A 26,870-nucleotide genomic window follows, 5' to 3' on the forward strand; every position below is an offset into this window, starting at 1 on the left:
TGTTATGGGCGGCCACAACATTAGTAACAAAGAAACAGAATTTCCAGAGGATGAGGCCCAGAAATCAGGATTTTAAAAAGATTCCCAGGTGATTCTAATGTGCAGCCAAGGTTGAGAACCACTGGTTTAGATTCTTGGGTGGGGTGACTGTGTCAGATGGCAGATCTTGGGGGTGCTGGGTCAGGCAGATCACAGCTGCTAAGCACCTAGACAGGCTGGGTCCTTTTCACGTGGAATCTCACAGAATCCTCACAGGCAGCCACTTGAATGGGCGTTATTCCCATTTTTCACGTGAGGAGACTGAGGATGTGCTAAGTTAATTATCAGAAGTCACCAGGAGCTGGGATTCAAGGCCAAGCCTGCTGGGTTCAGATTCTGTGCTCTTTCCACCACTTGCAACCCAGCCCTTGTCACCCATGAAGGTTGGGCTCCACACAGAGGCTGGGAAATGTCCCAGGTGTGTGCCTATTGCTGGGAGCCCCAGAGGACAAGGAGGGTGAAGTCAGAGCTGGTCTAGAGGGAGGCGGCCTGGGGCGGGGACAGTGTTTGCTCACCCTGGACAGCAAACTACAGTGCATTGGCTTCCTCCTTGCAAACCTGCCTGTTCCGTCCTGGCTTCCCACCCAGCCTCACCTCTGGCTTTCATCTCTTCCAAGTCACACACCAGGGGCATTCCTTCCCGCTAGGCTAGCCAGGCTCCCTGGCCCATGCAGAGGGTCTACCAGGGAAGAAGCAGTATGGGCAGGGGAGGCTCCACAGAGCCCAGGGCCTTCTGCTATGTCTCCTCTGCCCAGGGATACTAGGTGCCCCAGAGACACTCCGCTATCTCCCTCGTGAGGCGATGCAGAGCCCCAAGCTGGTGGGAGGTTCAATTTTAGCACCAGCTGGACCTAATTAGCGTGGGGGTAGAGGGGCAGTCCCTTTCACAGAGGACTCCATTGTTGCTGGGAAGCTGGCAGGCATGTTTATCATTTCAGAAGGAGCTGGCTCTCTCCATCTTGGCCTCAGAGCTGTCCTCCCTTCAGATGCTAATCCTCTGTAAAGCCATTCCCAGCCAGGCCTCAGATGAAGCTCAAGGCTGGGGTGGGGCCCAAACTCTCATTTCCCTCAGGAGCAAGGCAGGTGTGGAATCAACACCTGGAAAGCAGCCAAGTGGAAACCTGGAGCAACAGCTCAAAATGTCACATGTCATACGGCTTAATTGGGTAAATCGCCTGAAGAAGGGTTCGCAAAACACATGAGGGAAGTCTGTACCAAGAGTGACGAATTCAAGAGGATGGTTCCTTTTGCCTGAGCCTGCTTCAGCCCCACCCAGCCTGGGCCCAGGACCTGGCTGCAGCCTTCCCTCCCAGGAGAGGCTCTGGAAACAGCATCTAGCAATCCTCGCCTTAGACCCCTGGGCAACCAAATATTCCTGGGGCTGCAAGGACACCCTTGCCCCAATGCCCACCAAAGCTGCCCATTCCCAAACGATAGGAGGCAGATAACTGGAGTGGTTACCTGTCCCACTCTGGCTCAGACTGCATGGGTTTGAGTCCTGGCTTTGCAGCTTATGAGCTCTGTGACTTTGGGCAAGTTATTTCTCTGTGACTCAGTTTTCTCATCTACAAATGGGATGATTATAGTACCAACTACTTATGGGGGTTGTAGTAATTAAATGAGTTAATACATTAATGGTTTTAGGATAGTACCTGGCCTTTAGCAAGCAGTTATCAGTATGCTTTTTTCTGTTCTGGTTCCAGTTCAATTGTGGGTTCCATGTGGGTTTGCATCCTTGTTTTTCATGCTATGTGCCCAGCTCTTGCAGCATCCCCTCTACCCACTCAAGGCTAACCAGATCCTCTGAGCTCAAGTGGTTGGCAAGGCCCCATTTCTACCCACATGGACCCCCATTCTGCCATGTTCCTCTTCATCTCTGATCCACTGAGAACCACCAGTGGGGCCTGCACCTGAGTCTGAAACAGCTCCCCATTAATCCACCCCCCAAATAGTTGGGCAGAACCCCTGGTCAGTTCTCCTACCCAGCCCCTCTACTCTCCTATTTCACCGACCATGAGGTCCCAGAAGCCATACATTCTAGCAAGAGAGAGGTAAGGTGCTTGGATTCATTTTTCATGACCCAGATCTAACATCACCTCTTTGGTGTGGCTTTCCCTGATTCAGTCCAAATTCTGATTTCACCAATTGCCTGCCAATGGTGATCTTGGACAAGTTCCTCTTCTCTGGCCACCTCAATACCCTCATCTGTAAAATGGAGATACTGTTACTAAACTAACCTTACAGGACATTGGAAGGTTCCATTATAGGCCAATGGGTGTGGAGACGTAGCTCCCCTCCCCTACCCCTCCTTTTCAGGCGCAGGAGATGGGAAGATACCCAAGTGAGCTGACTACCCTGGTGTCTACACAGCCTATAAAACCAAGCCCTTCCCTGGAATGGCTGTTCCCTCCTTCTCTACACATGGAACTCCTAGTCAACCTTCAAGGACCAACCCAAATATTATCTCTTCTGTGAAGCATTCCTGCTGCCCAGAGGGAAAATAAATTTTCCTCTCCCTTGTATTCCTGTAATTCTTTGTCCCTGTTATATATCCTATTTCCTTATAACTCTTATTATATTTAACTTATATTATTATTACCTCTCCCCCCCTCCCCACTCTGCTAGTAAATAGCTTGAGGTCAAAAACAGTATTTCGTTCATTGGGATAACTTTATAGTGTCTACACGATGCCCAGCACCTACTAGTTGCTCCGTATATGTTCATTAATTCAAATTTAGTCTGGTGTGTTCCCTGGATTGTGGAGTGGGCTCTGGAGGCAAATTCTACCTTCATTGGACTGTTGCCCATTCAGTTTCTGACCCTTAGACTGGTTTGCCTGGGACCAACAACAGAATCCACAATCTAGTGCATGGAGTCTGTGGAAGGAGGGATTCCACACAGCCTGGGAGTGGGAGGTGGGAGTGGGACGGCCTCACAGTTCCATAAGGTCTCAGCCGTAAGCCAGAGGAGGCAGTGATCCATGCCTTAAGGGCTAAAGGACCTCTCTAGGTAACACGGGGTTTTGAAAGAGCCAAATCATGTCTGTAGTTAAATGTGTTAGTTCATTATATGGTCAATGACTCTGCTTTCTTTCTACAAATTTAGAAGTGCATATGCATAACATGACTCTACATTTATTAATCCTTCCTTCCTTCTTTAATGGTTACTGAAGGAAACAGACACATACATTTATGCCAGGCACCTTATCCATGATCACATCTTACCCCAAGAATGATCATTTGAGGTGGGTGGTATTATTACCTCTATTTCAGAAACGTGGAAATTAAGGCTGAGAGAGGATAAGAAACTTGCCCAAGGTCAAGGAGATACAACTCCCAGCCAGCACACAAGGCTATTTTCCCATCCTCGAGGCAATTACCTGCCAAGCACTGGTCTCGAATACACAATGGATCTGACATGTTTCCTACCCCCCAAGAAATGAGTGTTCCAGAAAAGGAGACTGATATACAGATAATTAAAAACACAAGGTGCAAAAATAAAACTATGGACTAGAAGTATGTGTAAGAGCTCGTGGGGGAGGCTGAGTGACCAGCTCAGCGTGAGGTGACCAGGGAAGGCTCCACAGAGAAACTGACTCCTGGGCCTTGAAGGATCACCTGAATTTTGATGGATAGAGAATGAGGACAGGAGAGAATGCAGGAGTTTGAGGCAGAGGGGACCACATCTGCAAAGGTGTGCAGGAGGAAAACACCAGGTGTTCTTGGGCATGGAGAATATAGATCAGTGTAGCTAGAACATAGGATTTCTGACTATGAGCTGGGCTACGACAGGCTTAATTTTGTCAAAGTGTTGCACTTGTTTCTTGAAGGCCTAGGGGGCTGCTGATGGCCTTGGAGGAGAGAATGACTGGAACTGAGCTGCACTGTGGAGGGAGGACCTGGACGCACTGTTTCTGGGTAGGAACTGGGAGGTAAATAGGGTCCTGCATCCTTTAGAAATGTACCACGAGCTCCCCATGTCTCTTTCCTGTTGAAAGAGGCAGCTTAAACACCACGACTGCTCCGGGACCATGGTTCAGTGTCTCACCCCAATAGAGCTGCAGAAGCATGGCTGCTCTGAGTGGTGAGGATATGTCTGCTTCAACAGCTGGACACCCCCATCAAGACGAGGCCTGGTACGATGTCTCTGCCAGTGGTAACAGTGGGACCAGGAGAGGATGAGAACGGGCATTGGGGGTGCCAGTGATCGGTGTGCAGTGCTCATCCCAAATGTTGGCTTTAGCCCTGGAGGACTGCTTTTCCAAAGTAGCAAGATGTTCTAGATCAGTGGTTCTCAACCTTCTGGCCCTTTAAATACAGTTCCTCATGTTGTGACCCAACCATAAAATTATTTTCGTTGCTACTTCATAACTGTAATGTTGCTACTGTTATGAATCGTAATGTAAATATCTGATATGCAGGATGGTCTTAGGCGACCCCTGTGAAAGGGTCGTTCGACCGCCAAAGGGGTCGCGACCCACAGGTTGAGGACCGCTGTTCTAGATCCATACTTGCATGTTCCTCACATGGCACATAATTTATAAACAGATTTATAAATTCTCTATGAATGTGAATTACACATCTGTGCACAGTACATTGTATATGTACATATTCCACCACAGACTAAAACTGTGTTCCATTATGTACGATAAACCCCGGTGGCTCTTATATCATTAGTGCTAGAATTATATATATACTAGAGGCCCAGTGCACAAAAATTTGTGCACTCGGGGGGCGGGGGGCGGGGGATCCCCCAGCCCGGCCTGTGCCCTCTCGCAGTCTGGGACCCCTGGGAAGGGAGGGCACCACACGGTGCCTGGCATGCAGCGCTCGATCAGTATTCACAATGATTAAGTGTGCAACTAGTAATTTTTGCTACTCACAATTCAGCACATTCCCAACACTACCTGACGTCCCCAAAGGAAAGGAGAAGAGGCTTTGGGCCAGCCAGGGCCCACCGCTGTCTCGCCCCGTAGTGGCATCTGCGATGACTCACTGATTGCTGCCGATTCCCTGGGGATCAGTTTTTCTCATCTAAGTGACAGTGTGTAAACTTCCATAGAGGACGCCACCTTGTCTGACAGCCAGGACAGCTGTGCAGAGAGCGGGCGCGCCAGGCGCCTCTCCAACAACCCCACGCCCTGCCACCTCGTTTGTTTTCCCGAGAGCAGCTCGGGATGCTTGACAATGTCTCCTAAGGGGAACGCCGTATTTTAGGAACTGGATCGTCCCCCACCGGTGTCCTCCCCCCGCATCCCAGACAGCCATCCCGTGGTGCACCCGTCTCAGTCAAAAGGAGACCAAAGGCGCACGCAAATGAGGACAATCGAAGGAAGATTTATCGCCTGCAAGATTGATCAAGGTGTGGGTGGAGACAGGACAGCATGAATCCCAAGGGCAGCTGCGAGGGCCCAGAGTGGGATAAAGCCTGCTGCTGTCAGGTGAACAGTGGCTTTCTGTAGAATAGTGGTTCTCAACCTTCTGGCCCTTTAAATACAGTTCCTCATGTTGTGACCCAACCATAAAATTATTTTCGTTGCTACTTCATAACTGTAATGTTGCTACTGTTATGAATCGTAATGTAAATATCTGATATGCAGGATGGTCTTAGGCGACCCCTGTGAAAGGGTCGTTCGACCGCCAAAGGGGTCGCGACCCACAGGTTGAGGACCGCTGTTCTAGATCCATACTTGCATGTTCCTCACATGGCACATAATTTGTAAACAGATTTATAAATTCTCTATGAATTTGAATTACACATCTGTGCACAGTACATTGTATATGTACATATTCCACCACAGACTAAAACTGTGTTCCATCATGTACGATAAACCCCGGTGGCTCTTGTATCGTTAGTGCTAGAATTATATATATATTGGTAATTACCAGGCACCTTGCACTGAAGACCTTTTGAAAATTCTCCCATGAAAAACAAAAACACCCAAGCAATCTCTTTGGAAAATCGCCCCCAAATTCTTTGGCTCTAAAAGAAAACGTAGTGCCAATTTTTTTTTTTTTTGCCTAACAAAATGACATTTTATGTGGAATCTGAGTCAATCCCAAAGGAAGGAATACTGGTCCTTTGAGTCAGCAAAAGAATTCACTCTTTGCTGTCTGACACTCCGTTATTCATTGGTGCGGACTGGCAATAGAGCTGTTGATACTTTGGAGAGGACCAGAAAAACAGGGGTAGTGGGGGAGATGTTAGGTAGATAATGAGAGAAAAAAACTGAAATGCCTCTCAGGCCAACTCTGGACAACACATTGGGCATTTATTCTGAGGTGCAGAAGCTCTGCTATCCTCTTGCTAGATACTCTCTCAGCTCATATCTCCGCTCACGGGGTCATTTTCCTGAGCAAGGGCTTAAAATCAAATGCCTCCTTGTTGGGCTGCTTGCCCAATCAGGATATAGCCTCCTGAGTCCCAATAACCAAGGGCAGCAGAAAGAACTGATTCCTCTCTAGCAGACATCCCCTCCCTGCACCCTGGCCCCGAGGTGGCTCACCGGGGCCTGCGGAAGGTCAGGCCGTAGTGCTGACAGGCCAGCCCCACGGTAGGCGTGTACACAATGGGCATGAATTTCTCCACGTCCGACGTCAGCACGCGGTAGAAGAGCTTCTCATTCCGATCTTGGAGTGTCATGAGAATGATGTACCTTGGAAAGGGAGACAAGAAAGCACGCTGTTCACATGAGCAGCCTGTGTGGCAGCAGGGGAGGCCGCTCATGCAAAGACCCAGGGCTCCCACTCAGCTACCTTCACAGGCAAGTCACCCATCTCCCCAAACATCGATCTCACCATCTATGGAATGTGAAGAGTATTATCTGTCTTATGGTGCTTGTTACTATACATGGTGTAGGTCCTGTCCTAAGTACTTTACATTAATTCATTTAAAACTTCCAATGACTTGTGAGGTAGGTACTACCATGGTTGCTATTTGAGAGACAAAGGAGACCAAGGCACAGGGAAATGAAATGATTCACCAAGTGGCAGAGTCGGGATTTGAACCTAAGCAATCTGACTCCAAAGTCTGTGCTCTCAACCACTGTGCAAGAGGGTTAGTTATGTTACTATTATGTGGACATTAATGAATGAAGCAGAACAGTAACATCCTGAGGGTGAAGTAGGGGCGAGGGCACACCGGTGCTATGAGAACTGGCCTCTCCTATCACACAGGGCTGGTTCCTGTCACAGCAGAGTTCACAAATGGCCAAGGACCAACTGATCTCAAGAAGCACGTTCCTCCAAAATCTCTCTCTTGTCTATTCCTCAAAACCTGAAATCACTAAGCCCAGGAAAAGAGCCTTTCATTCACATGCCTAAAAATGAAAAGCCTCTGGGAGAAACAAAAAAATTCAGGGCTTAGAATTCATAATGAGGTGTGAGTGATTGCTGATATCACAACCTTTCTGGACTGACCACAGTTTGGGAGAGAGTATGGAGGCACTTGAGATCCTAGACTGGAATGGGGTGAAATCCTGCAATAGGGGAATGATTTCTAGGTGTGAAGTCAGGGTCCTGTGTTTGAATCCCAGCTCTGCTGTTTACTAACTATGTGACTTTGGGGAAGTCTTGTAATATCTTGGGGCCCAAGCCCCAAGGCACTGGTCCAGAATGAAAAATTGTGTTTTAGAAGATATTTTGAGGAAGGGAGGGTTTATGCTTAGACTAGCCAGGATCTCAACTCATTTCTAGTGTAAGAATTTCTTATGCAGTAGCCATTTGTACACATCTCTTCCAAGTTCTGTATTCAGTAATATCAAATTGATAAGTTAATCTCAGTCATGGTGAGATTATTCACACCATGAAAATGGGCAAATACTAGAAATCAGGGCTTCCCCACCCCCACCCCAGAACCAGTTATTAAACATTTACCAGGACACCACTGCCCTTATCCAAAAGAAGCTGGGAGCCTCCTTAGTATTTCCTCAAGCACCTGCTGGAATGAGGGGCCCCTGGGAATGAGGGGGTGGGGCGGGTCAGAGTAGTCAACACAGCATGTACAATAAGCCCTCTGGAGCTCCCAGAATCAGACACATCTCCTACCCCCAGCCTGGAGTGTCTTCCCAGGCATATAAATGATGCCCATCCGGCTGACTTTAATTCTTAGAGTTGAATATCTTTAGGAGAGAGGATATCACTTTGGGATTTACAAATTCTTCTTTGTAAATTTAACAAAAGAAGGAGGTTCAGATTGTTCAAAGTTAGGACACATCTCACGTTGTTAGTTGGATTCATTGTGTACTTTCTGGTTTGCTCTCCAGGATGACATGGCTAGACCCAGTCTGAGTGGGATGAACAGAGGAAGAGAATATCTGGCCTGTGCTGGAGTATATAGCCTTGGAGTTAATGTGAATAATACACATAGAGGTTAGTGCTTCAGGAGTCGAGGGATTATCCACCTCTGCTTAGAAGCAATGGATGCCATGGTGGGGATGGGGGGAACATAGGCAGATGGGTGTGATGACCCTGACAAGCTGCTGAGCTCTGCCCCTAGGGGGACAGCCACACTCTTAACGATTCAAAGTCTTGGCCATTGAGCTCTACAGATACGTAGGGGGAACCCTCCCTGCTTCCTACACTTCAGCAAGGTGACATGTTTATTTAACACACTCTTACATAGTATGTACTATATGCAAGGCACTGTTCTAAGCACATCACAAATACTAATGTGTTTAATCCTCATTATAGCCTTCTGAGTTAGGAGTGACCCAGAAAGGCTAAGTAACTTTCACTACTAAAGGTAAAATGATGGTTTGAATTCATTCTAGCACTAGAATCTAGCCTCTTAGCTGTGGGGTAGCAGAGACGTCAACAGCACAGATTCTGGAGCCAGCTACTTGTGGTCAAGTCCTGGCTTTTCCATGTGACCTGTGGTCATGATGTGGTCACAACCTTCTTTAGTAAAGCTGACCCTGTCATTCCCATTTGCCTCTTCATGTCTATGATCCCACTGGTGAGAACCCAGGAGGGTGGCAGGATTATTAACTGCTCCCCATAAGCCGCCAACATATGACATACCAGGTCCTTCCCAAGGTGTCCCTGTCCATTTCTCCTCTTTTCTACCATGTTCCCCTTGTTCCAGGAACCTGGGCCATGTACCATTTACTTAACACACCTGTCCCTATAGCTTTACTCTACTTGTTCTCCTATGAAATGCCATCTGTGAACCCACTGCTGTCTGCTGTAGTCCTGTCGGTGCTTCTGGGGCTGACTCTGGTCCCATCTCTTCCCAGTGGCCCTCCCAAATTCCACTGGTTGGAATTCAGTTTCTCTTCCCAGTCCTCCCAGGACATGCCTCCATCATAACAATCCCTGTCCCTTAGGGAGATCACCACCCCTTTGGAAGGTTGGGCTGGGTTTGGAATTTCTTGGAAAGGCTCTCAGTCTTTCCTGGTTGGAGAGTAAACAGAAAACACTCTTCGGACCACAGGAAACAGTGGAGCCCAGGTCTAGGCAGAGAGAGCAGATCTAGGCACTGACTTGTCCAGGTCGCTCTGCTGCCGCTCGTAGGATTTCATGACCCGGAGGAGCTGGATGTCCTGGCTCAGGAAGCAGGGGGGGATTAGGCCATGGATCCCAAGCTGCATCCTTTCTTCAAGTGTAAAGGCCATCCCCTGGGGAGAACAAGAGCGAAACACAGACATATAAATGGATATGCAAGAAACCAAGGAACAGAACAGGTTTATCTACAGACAGGCCAAAGTCACTGTGACCCAACAGAACAGGCCCGGGACTCAAACCCCACCTCTACCATTTGAGTGGTGGGGCAGTCTGTGCCAGTTGCTTTGACTCTTCTGAACTTCAGCTTCCTCCTGGAAAAATGGGGAAAATACCTACATTGTCGTTTTTTTTTTGGCTTGTTTTTGTTGAAGTTATTGTCTTTTTTTAAAATAACTTCAAAATTTATAGAAAGTTTGAGAAGATAATATGGAGAGTTGTGGAGGATCCTTCACCTGGTTTTCCCTATTATTAATATTTTACATTGGCATGGTACATTCGTCAGAGCTAATGATCCAGTAGTGATACATTCAGAATCATATAGACTGGCTTCTTCATTTAGCAATAGCACTTAAGGTGAAGAATAGTCTCTTTAAGAGATGGTGCTGGGACAACTGGATTTCCACATGCAAAAAGAAATAAAGTTGGACCCTGCCTCATATCAAATACAAAAATTAACTTAAGATTAATCAGCAACATAACTATAAGAGCTAAAATTATAAAACTCATAGAAGAAAACATAGGGGTAAACTTTCGTGATCTTGGATTTGGCAATGGATTCTTAGATAAGACACAAAAAGAACCAGCTACAAAGGAAAAATTAGATAAATTGACTTTATTTAAAAACTTTTGTGCATAAAAGGACACTATCAAGAAAGTGAAAAAACAATGCACAGAATGGGAGAAAATACTTGGAGATCATATATTTGGTAAGGGTTTAATATCCAGAATCTATAAATAACTGCTACAACTCAACACAACAAGAAAAACAACCCAATTAAAAAACAGGCAAATGACTCAAAAAAGACACTCCTCCAAAGAAGATACACAAATGACCAATAGCACATGAAAAAATGATCAGCATCATTAGCCATTAGGAAAATGCAAATCAACACTACAATGAGATACCATTTCATACCCACTGGGAAGGCTGTAATTGAAAAAACAGTAAATAACAAGTGTTGGTGATGATGTGGAGAAACTGAAATCCTTGTGCATTGCTGGCAGGAATGTAATGTTACAGCCTCTATGGAAAAATATCTTAGTGGTTCCTCAAAAAGCTATGACCCCAGCAATTCTACTCCTAAGCCTACACCCAAAGGAACTGAAAGCAAGGACTTGAACAGATACTTGGATGCCAATGTTCACTGCAGCATTATTCACAACAGCCAAAAGGTGGAATCAACTCAGGGGTCCACCAACATACAAATGGATAAACAGAACATATGTACGTACAATGAAAGTTTATTTAAACATAAAAAAAGGAATGACGTTCTAATACATGCTATTATATGGATGAACCCTGAAAAATTAGGCTAAATGAAATGAGCCAGCTATGAAAGGACAAATGTTATGTGATTCCACTTATATAAAATAACTAGAATAGGCAAATTCATAGAGACAGAAAGTAGATTAGAGATTATAATAAAGTCTGGGGGTGGAAGGATTGGTGAGCTATTGCTTAATGGCTACAGAGTTTTGTTTGGGGTGATGAAAAGTTTTGGGAATGGATAGTGGTGATGGTTGTGCAACATTGTGAATGGACTTATGCCAGTTAATTGTACACTTAACATGGTTAAAATGGAAAATATTGTTATATATACTTTGCCACAACTTAAAAAATTAATACTCAAAACCACTGAATTGTACACTTTAAATGGGTGTCATGTATAGAAGTGAATTATAGTTCAATTGTTCATCTTCTGTCACACTCTCCTTGATAGTCACTTGTCCTCCCTAGAATCACTGTTGCATAAAAACCACCATATTCAATTTCTTATCTCATTTTCTGCTTTTGAGAAATAGGTATGGTAGTAGGTATGACTGCCTGAGGGGGGGCTGGCAGACTGTTAGAAATCTTGGTACAAAAATAATGTTTAAAGGAAATGATATTAATGAGTGTTAAATAAACAACTTTGAAAAGCAAAAACAAAACAACAACACAAAACAAAAAAAACCTGTCTTAAAAGAATTCTTTGCATGTTTTAAATACAAGTCCTGTATCAGACACGTGTTGTATAACTATGTCTCTGAGTATGTGCCTTGTCTTTTTATTCTCTTACCAGTGTCTTTCAGAGGACGGCATTTTCTGCTTTGGGCACTGGCAGGAGAGATGGGGAATGAATAGAATGTCATGGAATCTGCTTCCTGACCCAATTAAGCCATATGGGGACAGTGTCTGCTGGCAGAAGTGGCAGGAACCATCCTCATAAGGGTCACTGTGAGACATGGGCACACAAGTTGCCCCACCCAAAATGAGAAAGTGCAACACATGGTGAAAAAGAGAGTCCTTTTCTGTGTAGCACTCAGGTGGCTCTGCTGGTGTCAGGGCTGGTCCGGTACTGCCTCTGCTTACTCAGCTTCCTCACGAAGGCCATGGCAACCAAGACAGTCGCAAACCCCTGAGTGGCCCCTGGGTGGGGACATCAACAAGGAAGGGACCACAGTCCTGGGGGCGGGGAGTGGGATTGTGTAGGGGGCTGAGAACAGTTTTAAAATAGCCAACCAATTAACTAACTAACTAACTAACTACTAACTAACTAAACTAACACTGTCAGTATGACCCCCATTGTATTCAAGGCTGATGACACCTAAGGCAACTCTGGGTAATGAGCTCCAAGTAATTCTAGTTTCCTCCTAGAAGTGAAGAAGGCTGTGTAGGTGATAGTGAGACCTGAATTACGCTGACCGGAGTCTAGCTTTCCTCCGACTCCCTTGGGGAGAGGAAGCTTGAAAAGGGAGGGAGAATGAGAACGCCTCTCATTCCTCCACCAGCTGAAAACTATCTCATCTACAATGATTATAGCTCTTTTAACAGGGAGTTAAATAATGACAAGGAGATCAAGCCCATATATTGATCAGCCCCACCCTAATGTCATTGCTATCATCAGCTCTAAGGATAGGAGTCCGATGAGTATCTACAACCACATTGGGGGAGGTTTTACAACCAAATTTGACAGATGAAAAGGCTAAGCAAGAGAGGTTAGGTGATGCTCTTGAAGTTGCAAAGCTATTGCCCATACTTAATTGTTTCTTAAACCAGGATGCTAGTTATTTAATAATTAATAAGTATATTTGATAATTTTATATATGTGATAATCCCCTCCCCCCCCCCCCCCCCCCAAAATTAAAGTGAGGACTGGAATAACAAGGGCTGTTTCGTTTTCTGGTACCTGAGTGAAGCTCAGAAGAAAAATAGATAGCACATGGCTACTATGAGTTCTTTTTTATTAGATCAGCTAATACTTTAAACAGCAGATGAACAGGCAGAATTGGGGGCTCTAACCAAAACCCGTGTCACACCTTGCGAGCCCTGAGCCAGCTCACGTAGGCTTCCGCAGTGTAATCGTTGCTCCAGAGCCACGTTCAGCACCGCGTTAAGCCTGCCCTCAGCCGCACAGTGCTTTGACGAGAGGTAAGTGGCAGAACCAGGAGTTGATCACAGGCTGCATTCCTGCCACTACAGTGTGCGCCCTGCCAGGGCCTTGGTGAGATGACCTCAGAAATGGGAGCTGGGAGGGGAGGGGGTGAAGAAGGAGTGGAAAAAAACAGAAATAGAGAAGAAACGTGAATAAAAGTCAGGCTCCTTGGCTACTCCCAATTTCCTCTCTGTTTGGTAACTTGGGGGTCCCTAAAGCTACAAATACCAGGCTCCTCTTGTGTTTTCGTAAAATAACGACGACGATGACTCAGCTTAAGAAAATCCTGAAGAATGGGTCTTCCTCTCAGAAGGATTGCTGGAACTGTAAGAAAGATCTAGCATCCTGAGACAGGCTCTACTCTGTTTGAACGTGTGACTCACAGAGGTTTCTCAAAGTACTCCCACACATAAAATTCCCACCTTTTTCCTCATCAAAGCCCAAAGTCAGCAGTTCATAAATCCCTGTGCTGGCCACCAGCTTCGCAAGTGGTGCAGCAGAGGCCCCTGGTCCTTCTGCAGGAAACCAGCTGGCCCTGGAGACTGAGTGCTTTCACTAGACACCGTTAGGCAGGTGAGTGTTCACTGGCTTAGTAAAGACTGTGATCCTGTCTCCTTGGCCCTGGGGATCCCAGGGCCGCCCAGGAATTTACTAATGACATCATCTTCGTTAATGACCGCTGTGGCTTTTAATAGCAGTCTGCTTCTCTCTCCAAAGCTAAGTGTTTCTCTTGGCCGGCTGCCACCAGCTTCTTTTGTATTTGAGGAAAAAGTATGACCATTTAGCCACTGGTAATTTCAGGAATTTTTAAAGAAAGTACCACTAGAAGCTCCTTTTCATCCTGAAGCTAATGTTAAGGCTACTTCAGATTTACATGTTTGTAGAACAGCAATGCAGGCACTTTAGCTGTCCCCTGGCCTCTGAAATAGCACAGGCAGGGGAAGATTCACTAGGGTGTAGGGGGAAAGTATTAGAACTTGCATTTCTCTACAAAGGAAAAACACTTTGCTAATTGACACTTAGGCTCTTGGTCTGTATGTCAATAGTCACAATTCCCATAACTATACAAGGAGTTCTAAGTCTTACAACATGGAGGAATTGACAGTGGGGCCCTTATTCTTACCACATTGAGAAATTACAGTTTCTGTGCGCCTGGTTAGATAGAGTTATGGATCATATTATCTGGTTTATTTATTTATTTATTTACATTGTATTTGTATTGTTGACATTATTACGGATATCCCTATTCCCCTCCCCGCTTTGCCCACTGCCACCCAGCCTCCACCACGCCTTCTCTCTGGCCATCACCACACTGTGGTCTGTGTCTATGGGTTATGCATATATGTTCTTTTGTCTTAATTTTTTAAATTTATTTTTTATTTATGTATAGTTGGTATATATTCTTATATTGGTTACATTAGTTTCAGTGCAATATAGTGATTTGACCTTTTTATATCTTCCGATGTGATCACCCCACTAATTCTAGGAATGATCTTTCACTGTGTAAACATATCACAATATTATTGACTATATTCCCCTTTCCCTTTTCACCCATCCCTACACCCTCCCTTCTGATAATTTTCCTTTCTATCTGAAGCAAACAAAAACATTAATTAAAAAAGATATATGCATCCCTATGTCCATTGCGGCATTACTTACAATAGCCAAGATATGGAAGCAACCTAGGTATCCATCGATAGATGAATGGATAAAGAAGATGCAGTACATATACCCAATGGAATATTATGTAGCAATAAAAAGGAATGATATCTTGCTGTTTCCAATAACCTGGGTGGACCTAGAGGGTATTATGCTAAGCGAAATAGATCAGGCAGAGAAAGACAATATGGTTTCAGATATATATGGAATCTAAAAACAAACAAAACAAAAACAGACTCATACATTATCTATTTTTAACAAAGATCTCAAAATAGGGCAAGTGGTTTTTGAAAAATGGCTAATTCTCTTAGTTATATTTCAACCTCATACCCTAGTGGTATTCAGAGCATACCAGTAGAGACCTATTTTTATTGTTACAGAATCATTGCTCTGGCCACTCCCCCAGCCAAATGTCCCTCTCCACCAGCTCTGGCTTCTCCAGGGAATCTTTAGACCTCACAGAGGCAAAGTGGGTGACTTCAAGAGCCTCCTCTAGAATAAAGACCCAGAACTGGTTCAATTGTTTTAATGCTCTATCAGTGTTAAACTTTTAGCTGTCACCTCTGACTTTACCTATTTCATCACCTTCCCTGAGTGATCATCTCTGGCTCAGTCACTGAACTCTACTGGTGGGCTGAGCATTGCCCAAGTTCCCAGGATAAATCTTATGACATTAGAGAGAAGATATTTGAATAGACCCTACCATCAAGTGGCAAGGCTCAGAGACAGGAAGTCCACCAGGCTGGGCCCCTGCCCCAGCCTCCTGCAGTTCAGAAACCCAGGCTTCTTAGCCCCCCACCCCCCGTTTCTCATGACTGAGCTTTGCTGAGGGGAGGTTCCCCTATTCAGCTTGGTGATCTGCCTGGTGCCTCTGGATCCAGAGCCTGCTATACCCATCACAATATCTTCTCATTCATTCACAAGCATTTATGAGTTCCTACTGTGTGCCAGGACTACCATGTCAGGACTGGAGAGTCCCTAAAAGGGATAGGTGCTGGTCACTGCCCTCATGAGTCTACTAGACAAGACACGTGGATTAACATACAAAGGTGATTCTGGCCTCTGCCTTGGGCAAGCCACTTCTCCAACCTATAAAATGGAGTGTTGCCCATTTCACATGTCGTGGCACAGGTCCTGGCACATAGGAAGTACTCAGTGAATGTCAGCTGTTCTCCTTATTACTATTTTATCCTTAGGGCAAGGTGGCACAAGAGAGCTCATTAACAAATGCTGGAGATAAGCCCTGAAGGGTGGTCAGGAGCTAGTCTGGTGGAAGGGGGTGGGAGGAGTAGGGGTGAAGTGATGTCACCACATCCAGCACAACTGCTTGACCAAGGCTGCCTCTGCAGCCCCGGGCATTCTCCCCATGCTCCACCAGGCACACTCTTTCTGGCTGCCATGCTTTGACTCACAGCAATACCCCTGCTCACCATGCTCTTACCACTTCCCTCCACCGTCTGCCAGTCCACAGGCAAGGACTCTCCCCCAAGACACCCCATTTCACACAGCTCCCCCCTTCTCTTGGTGTCATAAAGTTTAGCACATGAAATGTGTTTTCTGTTTGATTTATTGAGCATTAATTACTAGGTAGTAGAGTTGGGGTAGTTGGGAGTAGACACTCTGAAGCAGCTAACACAGAGTTGTAGCACAATAATACTAACATCATCAATAATAACAGCAACATCACCTTTTATTGAGCACCCACTGGGCTGGGCCAGGCACTGAGGCAGGCACTTTCCATCTCTAATCCTCACAGCAACCCTGAGTTAACCATCCTGTGGTTATTGTCCCTATGTTATGGGCTTGGAAACTGAGGCCAGAGGGTTAAGACACATGCCCAAGGTCACAGCAAGTTCATGGAAGAACCAATAGAACCCAGGTCCACATGCTTCCAAAATTCACCCTGTTTCCTCTGAGTTAAACAACGGTTCCTGAGAGTTAACATGTTAAACAGGCTGCTGACTGAGTTGGCTTTTATTTGAGTAGAGAAAAAGTTATTCTGTGTTTCTGTCTACAGCCAGTTACCTTCATGGTTCAGCCTCTGAGCGCCAGGGCAGGCAGCCCATCTGCAAACAGGTGTGAGGTGTGCTTTTACCTCTGCAGTGATGTACATCAAGCATGTCGAGGGCACCCGTGTAGCCACGTTTCCTCTGACTAGCATCCTTACTGGGAGGATTAACAGGCACATGTGTAAGGAAAGGTTTACGATTCCTCCATCATTACGTCATGCTCTGAGCTGACTGCTTGTGCTGTAAGCAGCTTCCTCCATCAATCAACTGCGACAACAGAGAGTAGCCATGGCTGGGACCGAGCTGTGGGCAATCAGCTCCGAAACTGCACAACTAGAGCTGATTAGCTGCTAGGGGACCGGCAGGCATTTCCTGCCCCTTTTGCATTGTACTTCACAACTCTGGGATTTTTATGAGTTAGGATGATGTGGACTCCGGCTGGAGACAGGAAGTGGGATTACTGTGGCTGCTGTTCTCTCGCTGAACCCCAGGTTTATGAGGGCCCCTGAGCACACTCCTGGGATGGATATATGGGGGCCTTAAAACACAAGTCTTGGCAGACATAGACCTGAGAACAGCCTTCCTTCCAGACATACTTCTGTGATCAGGTACAGAATTACAGATCCAGAAACACATCGTAAATTCCCCAAAGGGGAGTGGATGACAGACTGTTCATTACTGTCCAGAACCAACCCTAAACCAGATTTGGGCTGTGGGCTGCAATGTATGGAGGCTGCCTCTGATCTTTCCGTCTGTGGTGTACACAGAAGCTCTCGAACCAGCGTGAGATACAGTTCAATTTCCCTTCCAGGGGAAAACGGCCAGGACGAGCGGCGCTGCACTCACACAGCCAGTACAGGGCAGTGGGAAGGAAACTGGAAGACAATGTTCTACATTAGCTCCTCCACTGTCGGGCTGTGTGGTTCTGGGGAAGTTACTTCACCTCTCTGAGGCTGCTGCTTTCACCTGGTGGTTGTTAATAAAATGAGAACATGGATATTGCAGTTTCATATCCCTCAGGTTCAGGACTAAGAGCAATTTAGCAACTGCACTTTATAGTAGTGATTTCCTTTTGTCTCTCGTCCCTTCAAGACGATAGGTTCCTTGAGGGCAGGGACTCTGTCTACATGAGCTGTGCGCCTCTTTTCCTTAGCACAGCGGTTCTCAACCTGTGGGTCCGCGACCCCTTTGGGGGTCGAACAACCCTTTCACAGGGGTCGCCTAAGGCCATCGGAAAACACATATATAATTACATATTGTTTTTGTGATTAATCACTATGCTTTAATTATGTTCAGTTTGTAACAATGAAATTGAGGGTCCCCACAACATGAGGATCTGTATTAAAGGGTCGCGGCATTAGGAAGGCTGAGAACCACTCCCTTAACACATCTTGTTTCTAAAATTGTCTCATATGGTTCATGTCATTTGACCCTGGACAGGGCTGGTGTTATTATCCCCGTTTAGAGAAGCGGAAATTGGGGCTCAGATTAGTCAATGACATGCGGGGGCATGTGGCGAGTACACACTACTCAAAAGCATGTGGGAAAAAAAAGACTATTCCAATGGTTCTGCCATTTTATGAACAGTTGTTGGGTAAGGACCAATATGGAAGAGAAATGAAAGCATCTTCTGAATTACTTGGCAACTGTAGGATTTTGTCCTAACCGAACCAAGGGAACAGAGGTGGATAGTTGGAAGGCTACGAATCATTTTCCTGGCAAAATTCCCCATGGCATTTGAATGCTTCATGACCTCTCTTCCCAAGAGACTATTATTTAAAAATTAAATAATATTGTTCTTGGCCCTGCGAAGCCCCTCTAACTCAGCTGAACCTCAAGAGGGTAAAGGGTGAGAGGAAGGTGCTGGGCAGGGGAGCTGCTGAGGACAAGAAAGTACCTCTTCCTTCCTCCAACAACACAACAGCTCTTTGAAGGGCTCAGCCTGGGAGGATGGGGGCAAAGAGTGAACTATGACCGGTAGGAATAAAACAAACAGACACGTTTGGGAGGGTCTCTGAATAGGAGTTGTATGTGCATGCCTGGTGCGTGCGAATGAGTGGGTGGGGTGCCAGAATTGGATGTGAGACCAACTAAGGACAAGTTCATTCGACAGGACAACTGTCCAGTAGATCCCTGTTCATCTGTTCCAGCCCTGATGTTAACCCAATCCTTCTCCCCCTGGGTCTGGACCTCAACTCTGCCACCTGATCAGGTGAACCAGGAAGAAGGTCATTTTGACCTGAAGACAGAATGACTGATGTGGCGCATGGGAGAAAAGAGTAACGAATCTCCTCCTCTGTTGTGACATCAGGAGGCAGACATTCTAGGTTCAGAGTCATTTTGGACTGATTTAATAACAACTATTTATAGTTGACTGCTTTCTTTTCGGTTTTACAAAGCAGATTTATTTATTTATTTAAAATATTTTTAAAATTGATTTTGAGAGAAAAGAAGGGAGAGGGAGAGAGAGAAACATTGATGTGAAAGTATTACATTGATCAGCTGCCTCCTATATCCCCTACCAGGCTAAATCCTGCAACCCAGGCATGTGCCTTGACTGGGAATCGAACCGGCAACCTTTTTGTGCATGGGATGGCGCCCAACCAACTGAGTAACGTCAGTCAGGGGTAGAAGGCAGTTTTATTACTTTTGTTGTATTTGACAGTTACCTCAAAACAAAAAGAATAACCTTATGATAGTGGTTCCTAAACTTTGCTAGCGATTAGAACCACTTAGGGAGTTCAGAAACCAATGCCCAGGTCATACCCCGTACCCATTAAGTCAGAATTCTGGGGATGGAAGCCTGGATGAGGAGTTTATTGAAAGGGCTACAAGTGATTGCAAGATGCAGCAAAGTTTAGGAATCACTGCACTATCAAATAGGTGGTGGAAGTGTCATGCCCATTTTGTAGACAGTAATGCTGAAGCTAAGAAAGTGTAATAATTCATCTAAAACCAAGGCCCTAGCAAGTTGCAGAAATGGGACTTGAACCTGGAATTCCGTTTCAAATTGTTGGTTCATTAATTCATTTACATAATCACTCATTTAATAAGTAGGTCTTGAGGACCAGCCATATACCCGCCACTGAGCATGCAGTGAGAGACCAAATATACGTGGCCCCTTCCTCCATGGAGTTTCAATCCAGTGATCTTTTCATTCAAACCAGTGTTTTTTTCACTCCTTTACGTTTTGGGATTAATTTGGAATTCTGCAGGCTAGTTTAGTGCCTGGCAGGCTGGGGTGCCCAGCAAAATAACACCAATGATATTTTTGCTGGAGTTCAGGTTTGCCCATGAGAGGCCATGGAGGAGGTAGATCAGGCCATGAAGGAGGGAGATCTGGATTCAAATTGTGGCTCTGCCCTCATCAGCTGTGTGGTGCTGGACAACTTCCTTAACTTCTCTGATCCTCGATTTCCTCATCAATGGAATGAAGAGTGTACTACCATTTCGAAAGGTTGTCATGAGAACTGAAACCCCCTGCATGGTGTGCCCAGATAGTGGCTGGCACATCAAAGGCACTTAGTGAACACAGACAGCTGGGACTGGTCCTTACCAGTGGACACAAGGATTCAAGAACCTCATGCTTCTGAGAGACTCAGCAGCCTAGAGTGTCCTTAGACTTTCTCATCCTCTGTTATCCATCCTCCCTCTCTAATGTCTATCCTCAGTCCATTCTATTCATCTTCCTTGGTAATCACAGTTGGGACACCATTTACTTAAAACTTAAGGGTAAGTGCCCAATAAATTTTAACCGTTAATGGGGACCTAATGCAAATCTAAAACTAATGAAGGAAACTCATAGGGGGCTAGACTGAATATTAAAAGTTCAAGTACTAGGAATGTATTTTTGAACTATATTTGCATTTTAAAATTAGATTTCTATTAAAAGAAAGGGAAAGGAAATGTAGAGAACCTCAAACCATGTGAGCTTTTCTCTTTACCAGTGCTTAATTTATTTAGCTTGTTTCTTTATTCCCTCCTGAGATAGAATCTAATTCTGGCATTTAATGAATTTTGGAGTCTTCTAAAAATCTTCTCATTTCATAAACATGATTAGCTCTGAGGTCTATACGTGTCAGAACTACACGTTCTTAATCATATAGTTCTTTTCTGTTGACAATTTTCTGAAGGGCCACTAGAATTCCTGCACACTTGGCTATTCTAGATTGATCCTGTCTACCTTGAAGGAAGTGATGTTGACATTCACAGAGACCTGCAGGGTGACCTCTCCTCCAAATGTCTCAAAATAAACAACTCTACGCCAAAGCCTGTATTTAGTGACATCTAGCTACCAAGCTCTTCTACAATTAATATTGATTAGCTGTATCAGTGGTTGATTGATTGGGTCATTATTGAATAGTCTGAAAACTTTTTCTTTTACAGATGAACAGTCAATTTGTAGATTAGCCTATATTTTATAACTTACATTAAATTAATAAAGACATGAATATTATTTCTTTAGTGTCTACTAAGAGCAGGCTTGTGGTAGGTGCTGAATGAACCAACACAATATTTTAACTTTATCCTTCCACAAAGTCCCTCTGAAGTCAAATATTGGCCCAAGATTACACAGTTAATAAGTTGTAGAGCTAGAATATGAACCCAGGTCTGCGTGCCACTGAAGCCCATACTCATAATCACTATTTTGCACGCACTGTTTTGCATTGCTTTCTTGGTTGTGATTTTGAACATCCTCCAAACATCTTCTTCAGCCACATCAAAGACAAGATATGATCAGTCTACCGAAGGGAATGTTTCCTGGCTGGCCTTATCCTACTCACCCAGCCTTTCACCTTCTTCAGAAGGAATTTTGGAGAAGCATCTGATGTTCTCTCCCCAAAGCTGAGGAAACAGCAGGTGCTGGGAGCAGAAATGAAATACTCTGTCCAGGAGAATAAAACACAGCAGTGTGTGTCAAACCCAATTAAACTCTGGCAGTGAAATCAATTTAATAGGGAGCAACCAATATTTAAAAAAACGAAATAGACTTGAGTAGAGAATATCAGGCTGCCTCACATTCCTGAGGGTAAGCATTGTTTTGCTAAACTGTTGCTAAATTGCCTGTGTGAGTGTGTGCGCATACGTGAAATGTGTACCTATGTATAGTGTCTTGTGATGTAAGGTGTACTTTCATCTGCAGGTTGTGGTTCAAATATTTTCAGAAACACTGTAGCATAGGGTAATGATTGAGTGATGGAGGCAGACTGCCAGTGTGACTCCCAGCTCTGACTCGGGACACATTACTTCACTTTTCAAGTTTCAGGTTCTTCCTCTATAAAACCAGATGACAATAGTACCTACTCATGTGTGTTGTGTGTAACAGAGTGTCTGACTCTTAGTAAGGACTCACTAACTAAATGCCAGCTGCTGTTATATTAAATAAAGCAGTTTGGGTGATAAGTTGGTGGCAAGCAAGAGCAATGCTTTGCATGATGTCCCCAGAATCATTTAAATCCCAGATGCATATATCTATCTGCTCCCTGGGCACCCCCATCTACATGTTTCATAGGCCTGTGAAACCACCACATGCCCCAAACCAAATTCATCTCCGGTGCCAAACCTCCCTCCCTGGGCTAAGTACCACCCGTTAGCCCAGGAGGAACTTAAGAGGCTCCCAGATACCGTACAACTCAACCCATACATGCAGTCATGGCTGTGATTTTCCAGTTCCTCAGTAATTCTAATTTCTTCCTTTGTTATCCATTTTCCTCATTCTCATCGTTCTGTTCTCTTCAATACCAACATCCTCTCTGGTCTGCTGATACACTAATGGTCCTGCAACAGCTGGACTCTAGTCTTACCCACTCCCTCCCCACACTCTCATCGTCCTGCCCCTGCAACACACCTTTTAAAACCTCTGCCAGATGGACATTTTCCAAAAACCAAATTTGATCATTTCACTTCCCAACATATAACATCTTTCTCAGAGCCTCCAAGGCTTTTCATAAGCTGTACATCACTTTGGGCTTCATCTCCTGCCATCCTCCCTGGGTAGCCTTCAACACAGCAAATGCCTTTACCATTCCCAGGGAAGCAGGTGTGCTCACGCCTCGGAGTGTGCAGGTGCTGGCTCCTCTGCCGAGAACGCCCTTCTGTGCCTGTCTGCCGATCACTCCAGTGCACTGAAGGGGGAAAAGGTCACTGACTTAAACTTACATGTAAGTACCCTGATTCTCAAAATCCAGTGTACACCAGGAGCACCAGGGTTGCTGGTTTAAAATTCCAGTTCTAGGCCTCTACCTGTGAAGGCTGCCTGCCGCAGAGCCAGCGCTTCCCGGCTGCACTCCTGGTGATGCGGAGGAACTGCACCACCGGGGAGACAGAAGTTGTGCCCAAACTCCAATCCATGACACACACATTCAGGAGTAAAGATGAGTATCTTGTCTTCGGGAAATGTCTCAATAGAAATTCAGTTAGCAGAATTTCCTAAGGAGGGTGGGTGACTTATTAGTAAAGATATATCTTGTTAAATGAGCAGCAATGACAGGAAGGGAAAATACTGCTATTTAATATTATTTAATTTCATAGATTTAATATAATTATCTATTCATGTTATTGCCTTAAAATAGGAAGACTGCATACCACCAAAGTGCAATGATGGTACCAATCATCACACACTGTGGTAGTGAGGTCTCTCTCTGTTCCTCGTGGAAACCCTTGATGAGTGTCCTGGCGCTGGGTGAGTGTGTAACAGAGAATCAGCTGCATGCCTATCGAGAAGACAAGAAGAGATCCCATCGAGACTGAAAGGGATACCTCCATTATTTTCCATAGTAAGTGGTGCAGGGGGAGGTAGGACAGAAGCTTCAAGTTAAGTAGCTGGGCTTTAGGAGCAGTTAAACCTTGGTTAGAAGTTGAGATCAGAGACTGGCTTTTTATAGGGAACAAATCTCTGAAGCATTTTTATGGCTGAAAGTTAATGCAAACCAGATAGCCCAAGGCTTGAAGATAAGGACCATAGAATTTTTTTCTCAGTTGTCTCTGTTGAGCTGTCCACCATCATGCCTACCCTACTTTCTCAATCTAGTCATTCATTCATTCACTCATTCAATTAGCAGTATGGTGTGACATGCATAATTAATTCTAAGTGCAAGTGAAAGAGACATGAAAAAAGCCTGTCTCATATTCCTCTAGGGCAGCGGTTCTCAACCTGTGGGTCGCAACCCCTTTGGCGGTCAAACGACCCTTTCACAGGGGTCGCCTAAGACCATCCTGCATATCAGATATTTACATTACGATTCATAACAGTAGCAACATTACAGTTATGAAGTAGCAACGAAAATAATTTTATGGTTGGGTCACAACATGAGGAACTGTATTTAAAGGGCCAGAAGGTTGAGAACCACTGCTCTAGGGGCAATGAACACAGATGCTATAAGATGAAATTATTTGTCATTTAAGCAACATTACAAAACAAGGTAATGCCATTCATTTGAAAAAATTTTGTTGAGCACTAACCTTTGTACAAGGTAATGTGCAAGGTAGTGGGGCTATAGCTGTGAAAAAAAGTTGTTCACATTCCAGTAGGAAAGACAATTATTAAATAATTATCTAAGTAATTATTTCATGATAAGAAATGCTCCGCAGAGGATGCTATGAGAGCATGGAAGGAACTGGGAGCCCTGATGTGGTTTCCTTTGAGAGGAGGGTGATTAGGAGAACTTTCCTTAAGGAAGCAACATTTAAGGTGAATAGGAAAGATAAATAGAGTTAATTAGGCCAAGTGCCAGGGTAGAGTTGAGCAGAGAAGCACTGCTAAGTGCAGAAGAGATGGCACGTTTAAAGGCTCAGAAAGGGGAAGGAGCATAGGCAGGCCCAAGATTGGGCAGCGTGTGGGTGACTTTGCTAAGGACTTAGGTTTCAGCCTCAGGGCAATGGGAACCCACTGAAAGGTTTTAAACGGTAGGAACATAATTCACGTTGTGTGTGGTTTTGTTTTTGTTGGCTGGTTGGTTTGTTTGCTTCAAAAGATCACTTTGACTACAGTGAGAAGAATGTTTGGAGGGCAGTAAGAATGTGCTGGTACATTAGGAGTTTCCTGCAATATGTACCTTACTTTCCAGGTAAAAGTACTGGCAGCTTGGTCTAGGACGGTGGAGTGAAGGTGGAGGTAAGTAGAAGGATAAGAGATATATGGAGGAGATAAGCACAGAACCTGGTGATGTATGAGACTGGGGGTTCAGTGAGAGAGAGAGCGGTCAAGGGTCACCGTCATTATAACTGGATGGATGACTGTAGTGGCATCACTGAGATGGGACACTACACAATGGGGACCAGAATTTTGTGGGCAGGGGGTGCAATGAGAGAACTGCATCTCAGGTTGTACTTTATTCACATTGAGTTTGATGGCCTTTGAGACATCCACCTGGAGATGTCAGTAGGCAGTTGGATATCTGTAAGTCTGGGTCTTCCAGAGAGGGCCAGAGAATGAATTTGAAAGATGTTAGCAAGTACGTAGTAACTAGAGCTCTATGGGGAGAGTTTAGAGCAGTGGTTCTCAACCTGTGGGTCGCGACCCCTTTGGGGGTCGAATGACCCTTTCACAGCAGTCGCCTAAGACCATTGGAAAACACATATAATTACATATTGTTTTTGTGATTAATCACTATGCTTTAATTATGTTCAATTTGTAACAACGAAATTGGGGTCACCACAACATGAGAAACTGTATTAAAGGGTCGCGGCATTAGGAAGGTTGAGAACCACTGGTTTAGAGTGAGGAGAGAGTCTAGGTCTGAGCTCTGAGAAACTCCAGCATTTAGAGACTAGATAAAGGAGGATAAGCTGGAGGAGGAGAATGAGAAGGGACAGCTGAGAAATGGAAGGAGAACCAGAAAATGGGTTGTCACGAGATGGCCAAGGAGTATAATGTTTCCGGAAGGAAGGAGTGGTCACCACTGCTGAATTTCTCTGAAAGGTCAAGTACCACTAGGACTGAAAACTGTCCACTGGGTTCAGCAAAGTGGAGGGTCCCTGTCAGCCAGTGGATGTTTGCCTCAGTGAGACCAGAGTGGTCTGAAGAGAAAGCAGGAGGTTAGAAACAGCAAATGCACAAAATTCTTCTAAGAAGTTTGGCTACAAAAGGGGAGTGGTTTAAGGTGGACAGACTTGAGCATGTTTAAACGCTGATAGACCGATTCCTTAAGAAGGGAGACAACGGGAGCCAGAGCTCAGGTGGAGGGGCTGGTGATAGACGGAGGAGGCCATCTCTCTGTAACAGGAGGGAAGGAGCAATGAACACTTGGAGGTGCTGTGTGTACAAGCTTGACAGGGAAATTATCTGCTGGGAGTGAGGGCCAGAGAGGTCAGAGAAGAGACGTTTGAAAGGGAGTTATGGGGAGTGTGAGAGCAAGGTGATTGGAGAAACATACGAGGTTTCTGGGCACTGACAGGAGCTCCAGTTGAGGTTGGTGATCATAAACGTGCAGTTGTACACCTTTTTCTCTCACATATTATCCTCCAACATGGCTTGGCTGCCTGGAGAAAGCAAATCCTGGGTTTATTCAGGGTTGTAACTTTTTCGAAATAATTCAATACAAAGATACAGGAGCAAAAAGTTGAGGTTACTGTCAGGAAGAGTGGGAATGATGGACCATGGAATCCAAGCTGGATTGGATTAGGTTTGTGGATGGGAACGATGTCTGGAGTAGGGAAATGGATGGGTAGGACACAGCTGACCAAGCAGCATCTCTGGTCAGAGTGTCTTAGAATCACTGATTTCTATGATTCTGTGATTTCTATGATTCACATAGAGGAATTCCACACGATGCCAAGGTCCAGGGTGTGACTCTGGGAGTAGCTGAGGGGGAATGCAGAGGGAAGTATTCCAGCTGGGAGAGGCCAGGATGTTGGAGGAGCCAGCCATATTGATATTGAAGTCATCCGAGATGATGACAGGATTGGGGTGGAGAATGTCTATAGCTGGGCCAAAGTCCTCAATGAATGAAAGGTGGTAAATGATAGTGATGAAAAGGAGAAAAGGTCAGTATCTCTAAATAGCACACCCCTTAGAAAAGTGGCAG

The 26,870-nt window shown here is 45.1% G+C and overlaps 1 protein-coding gene across 3 annotated transcripts in view; it reads right to left on the reverse strand.

The window, feature by feature from the left end:
• ME3 (malic enzyme 3, NADP(+)-dependent, mitochondrial) overlaps positions 1–26,870 on the reverse strand; it is a 185,077-nt gene that overhangs the window by 95,366 nt on the left and 62,841 nt on the right. For 2 of the 3 annotated variants that reach the window (XM_014547182.1, XM_014547181.1), the window contains exons 2-3: positions 9,522–9,655; positions 6,545–6,694 (exon numbers count right to left, since the gene is read on the reverse strand). In XM_014547182.1, coding sequence (XP_014402668.1) covers positions 6,545–6,694; positions 9,522–9,652 — 281 coding nt within the window. In that variant the 5' untranslated portion in view covers positions 9,653–9,655. Of the gene's footprint in view, positions 1–6,544; positions 6,695–9,521; positions 9,656–22,868; positions 22,971–23,088; positions 23,212–26,870 lie in introns of those variants that run through there. The other variant, XM_005875629.2, reaches the window with a different exon arrangement.

Source organism: Myotis brandtii, unplaced genomic scaffold (genome assembly GCF_000412655.1).
Source record: "Myotis brandtii unplaced genomic scaffold, ASM41265v1 scaffold468, whole genome shotgun sequence".
Lineage (NCBI taxonomy): Eukaryota > Metazoa > Chordata > Mammalia > Chiroptera > Vespertilionidae > Myotis > Myotis brandtii.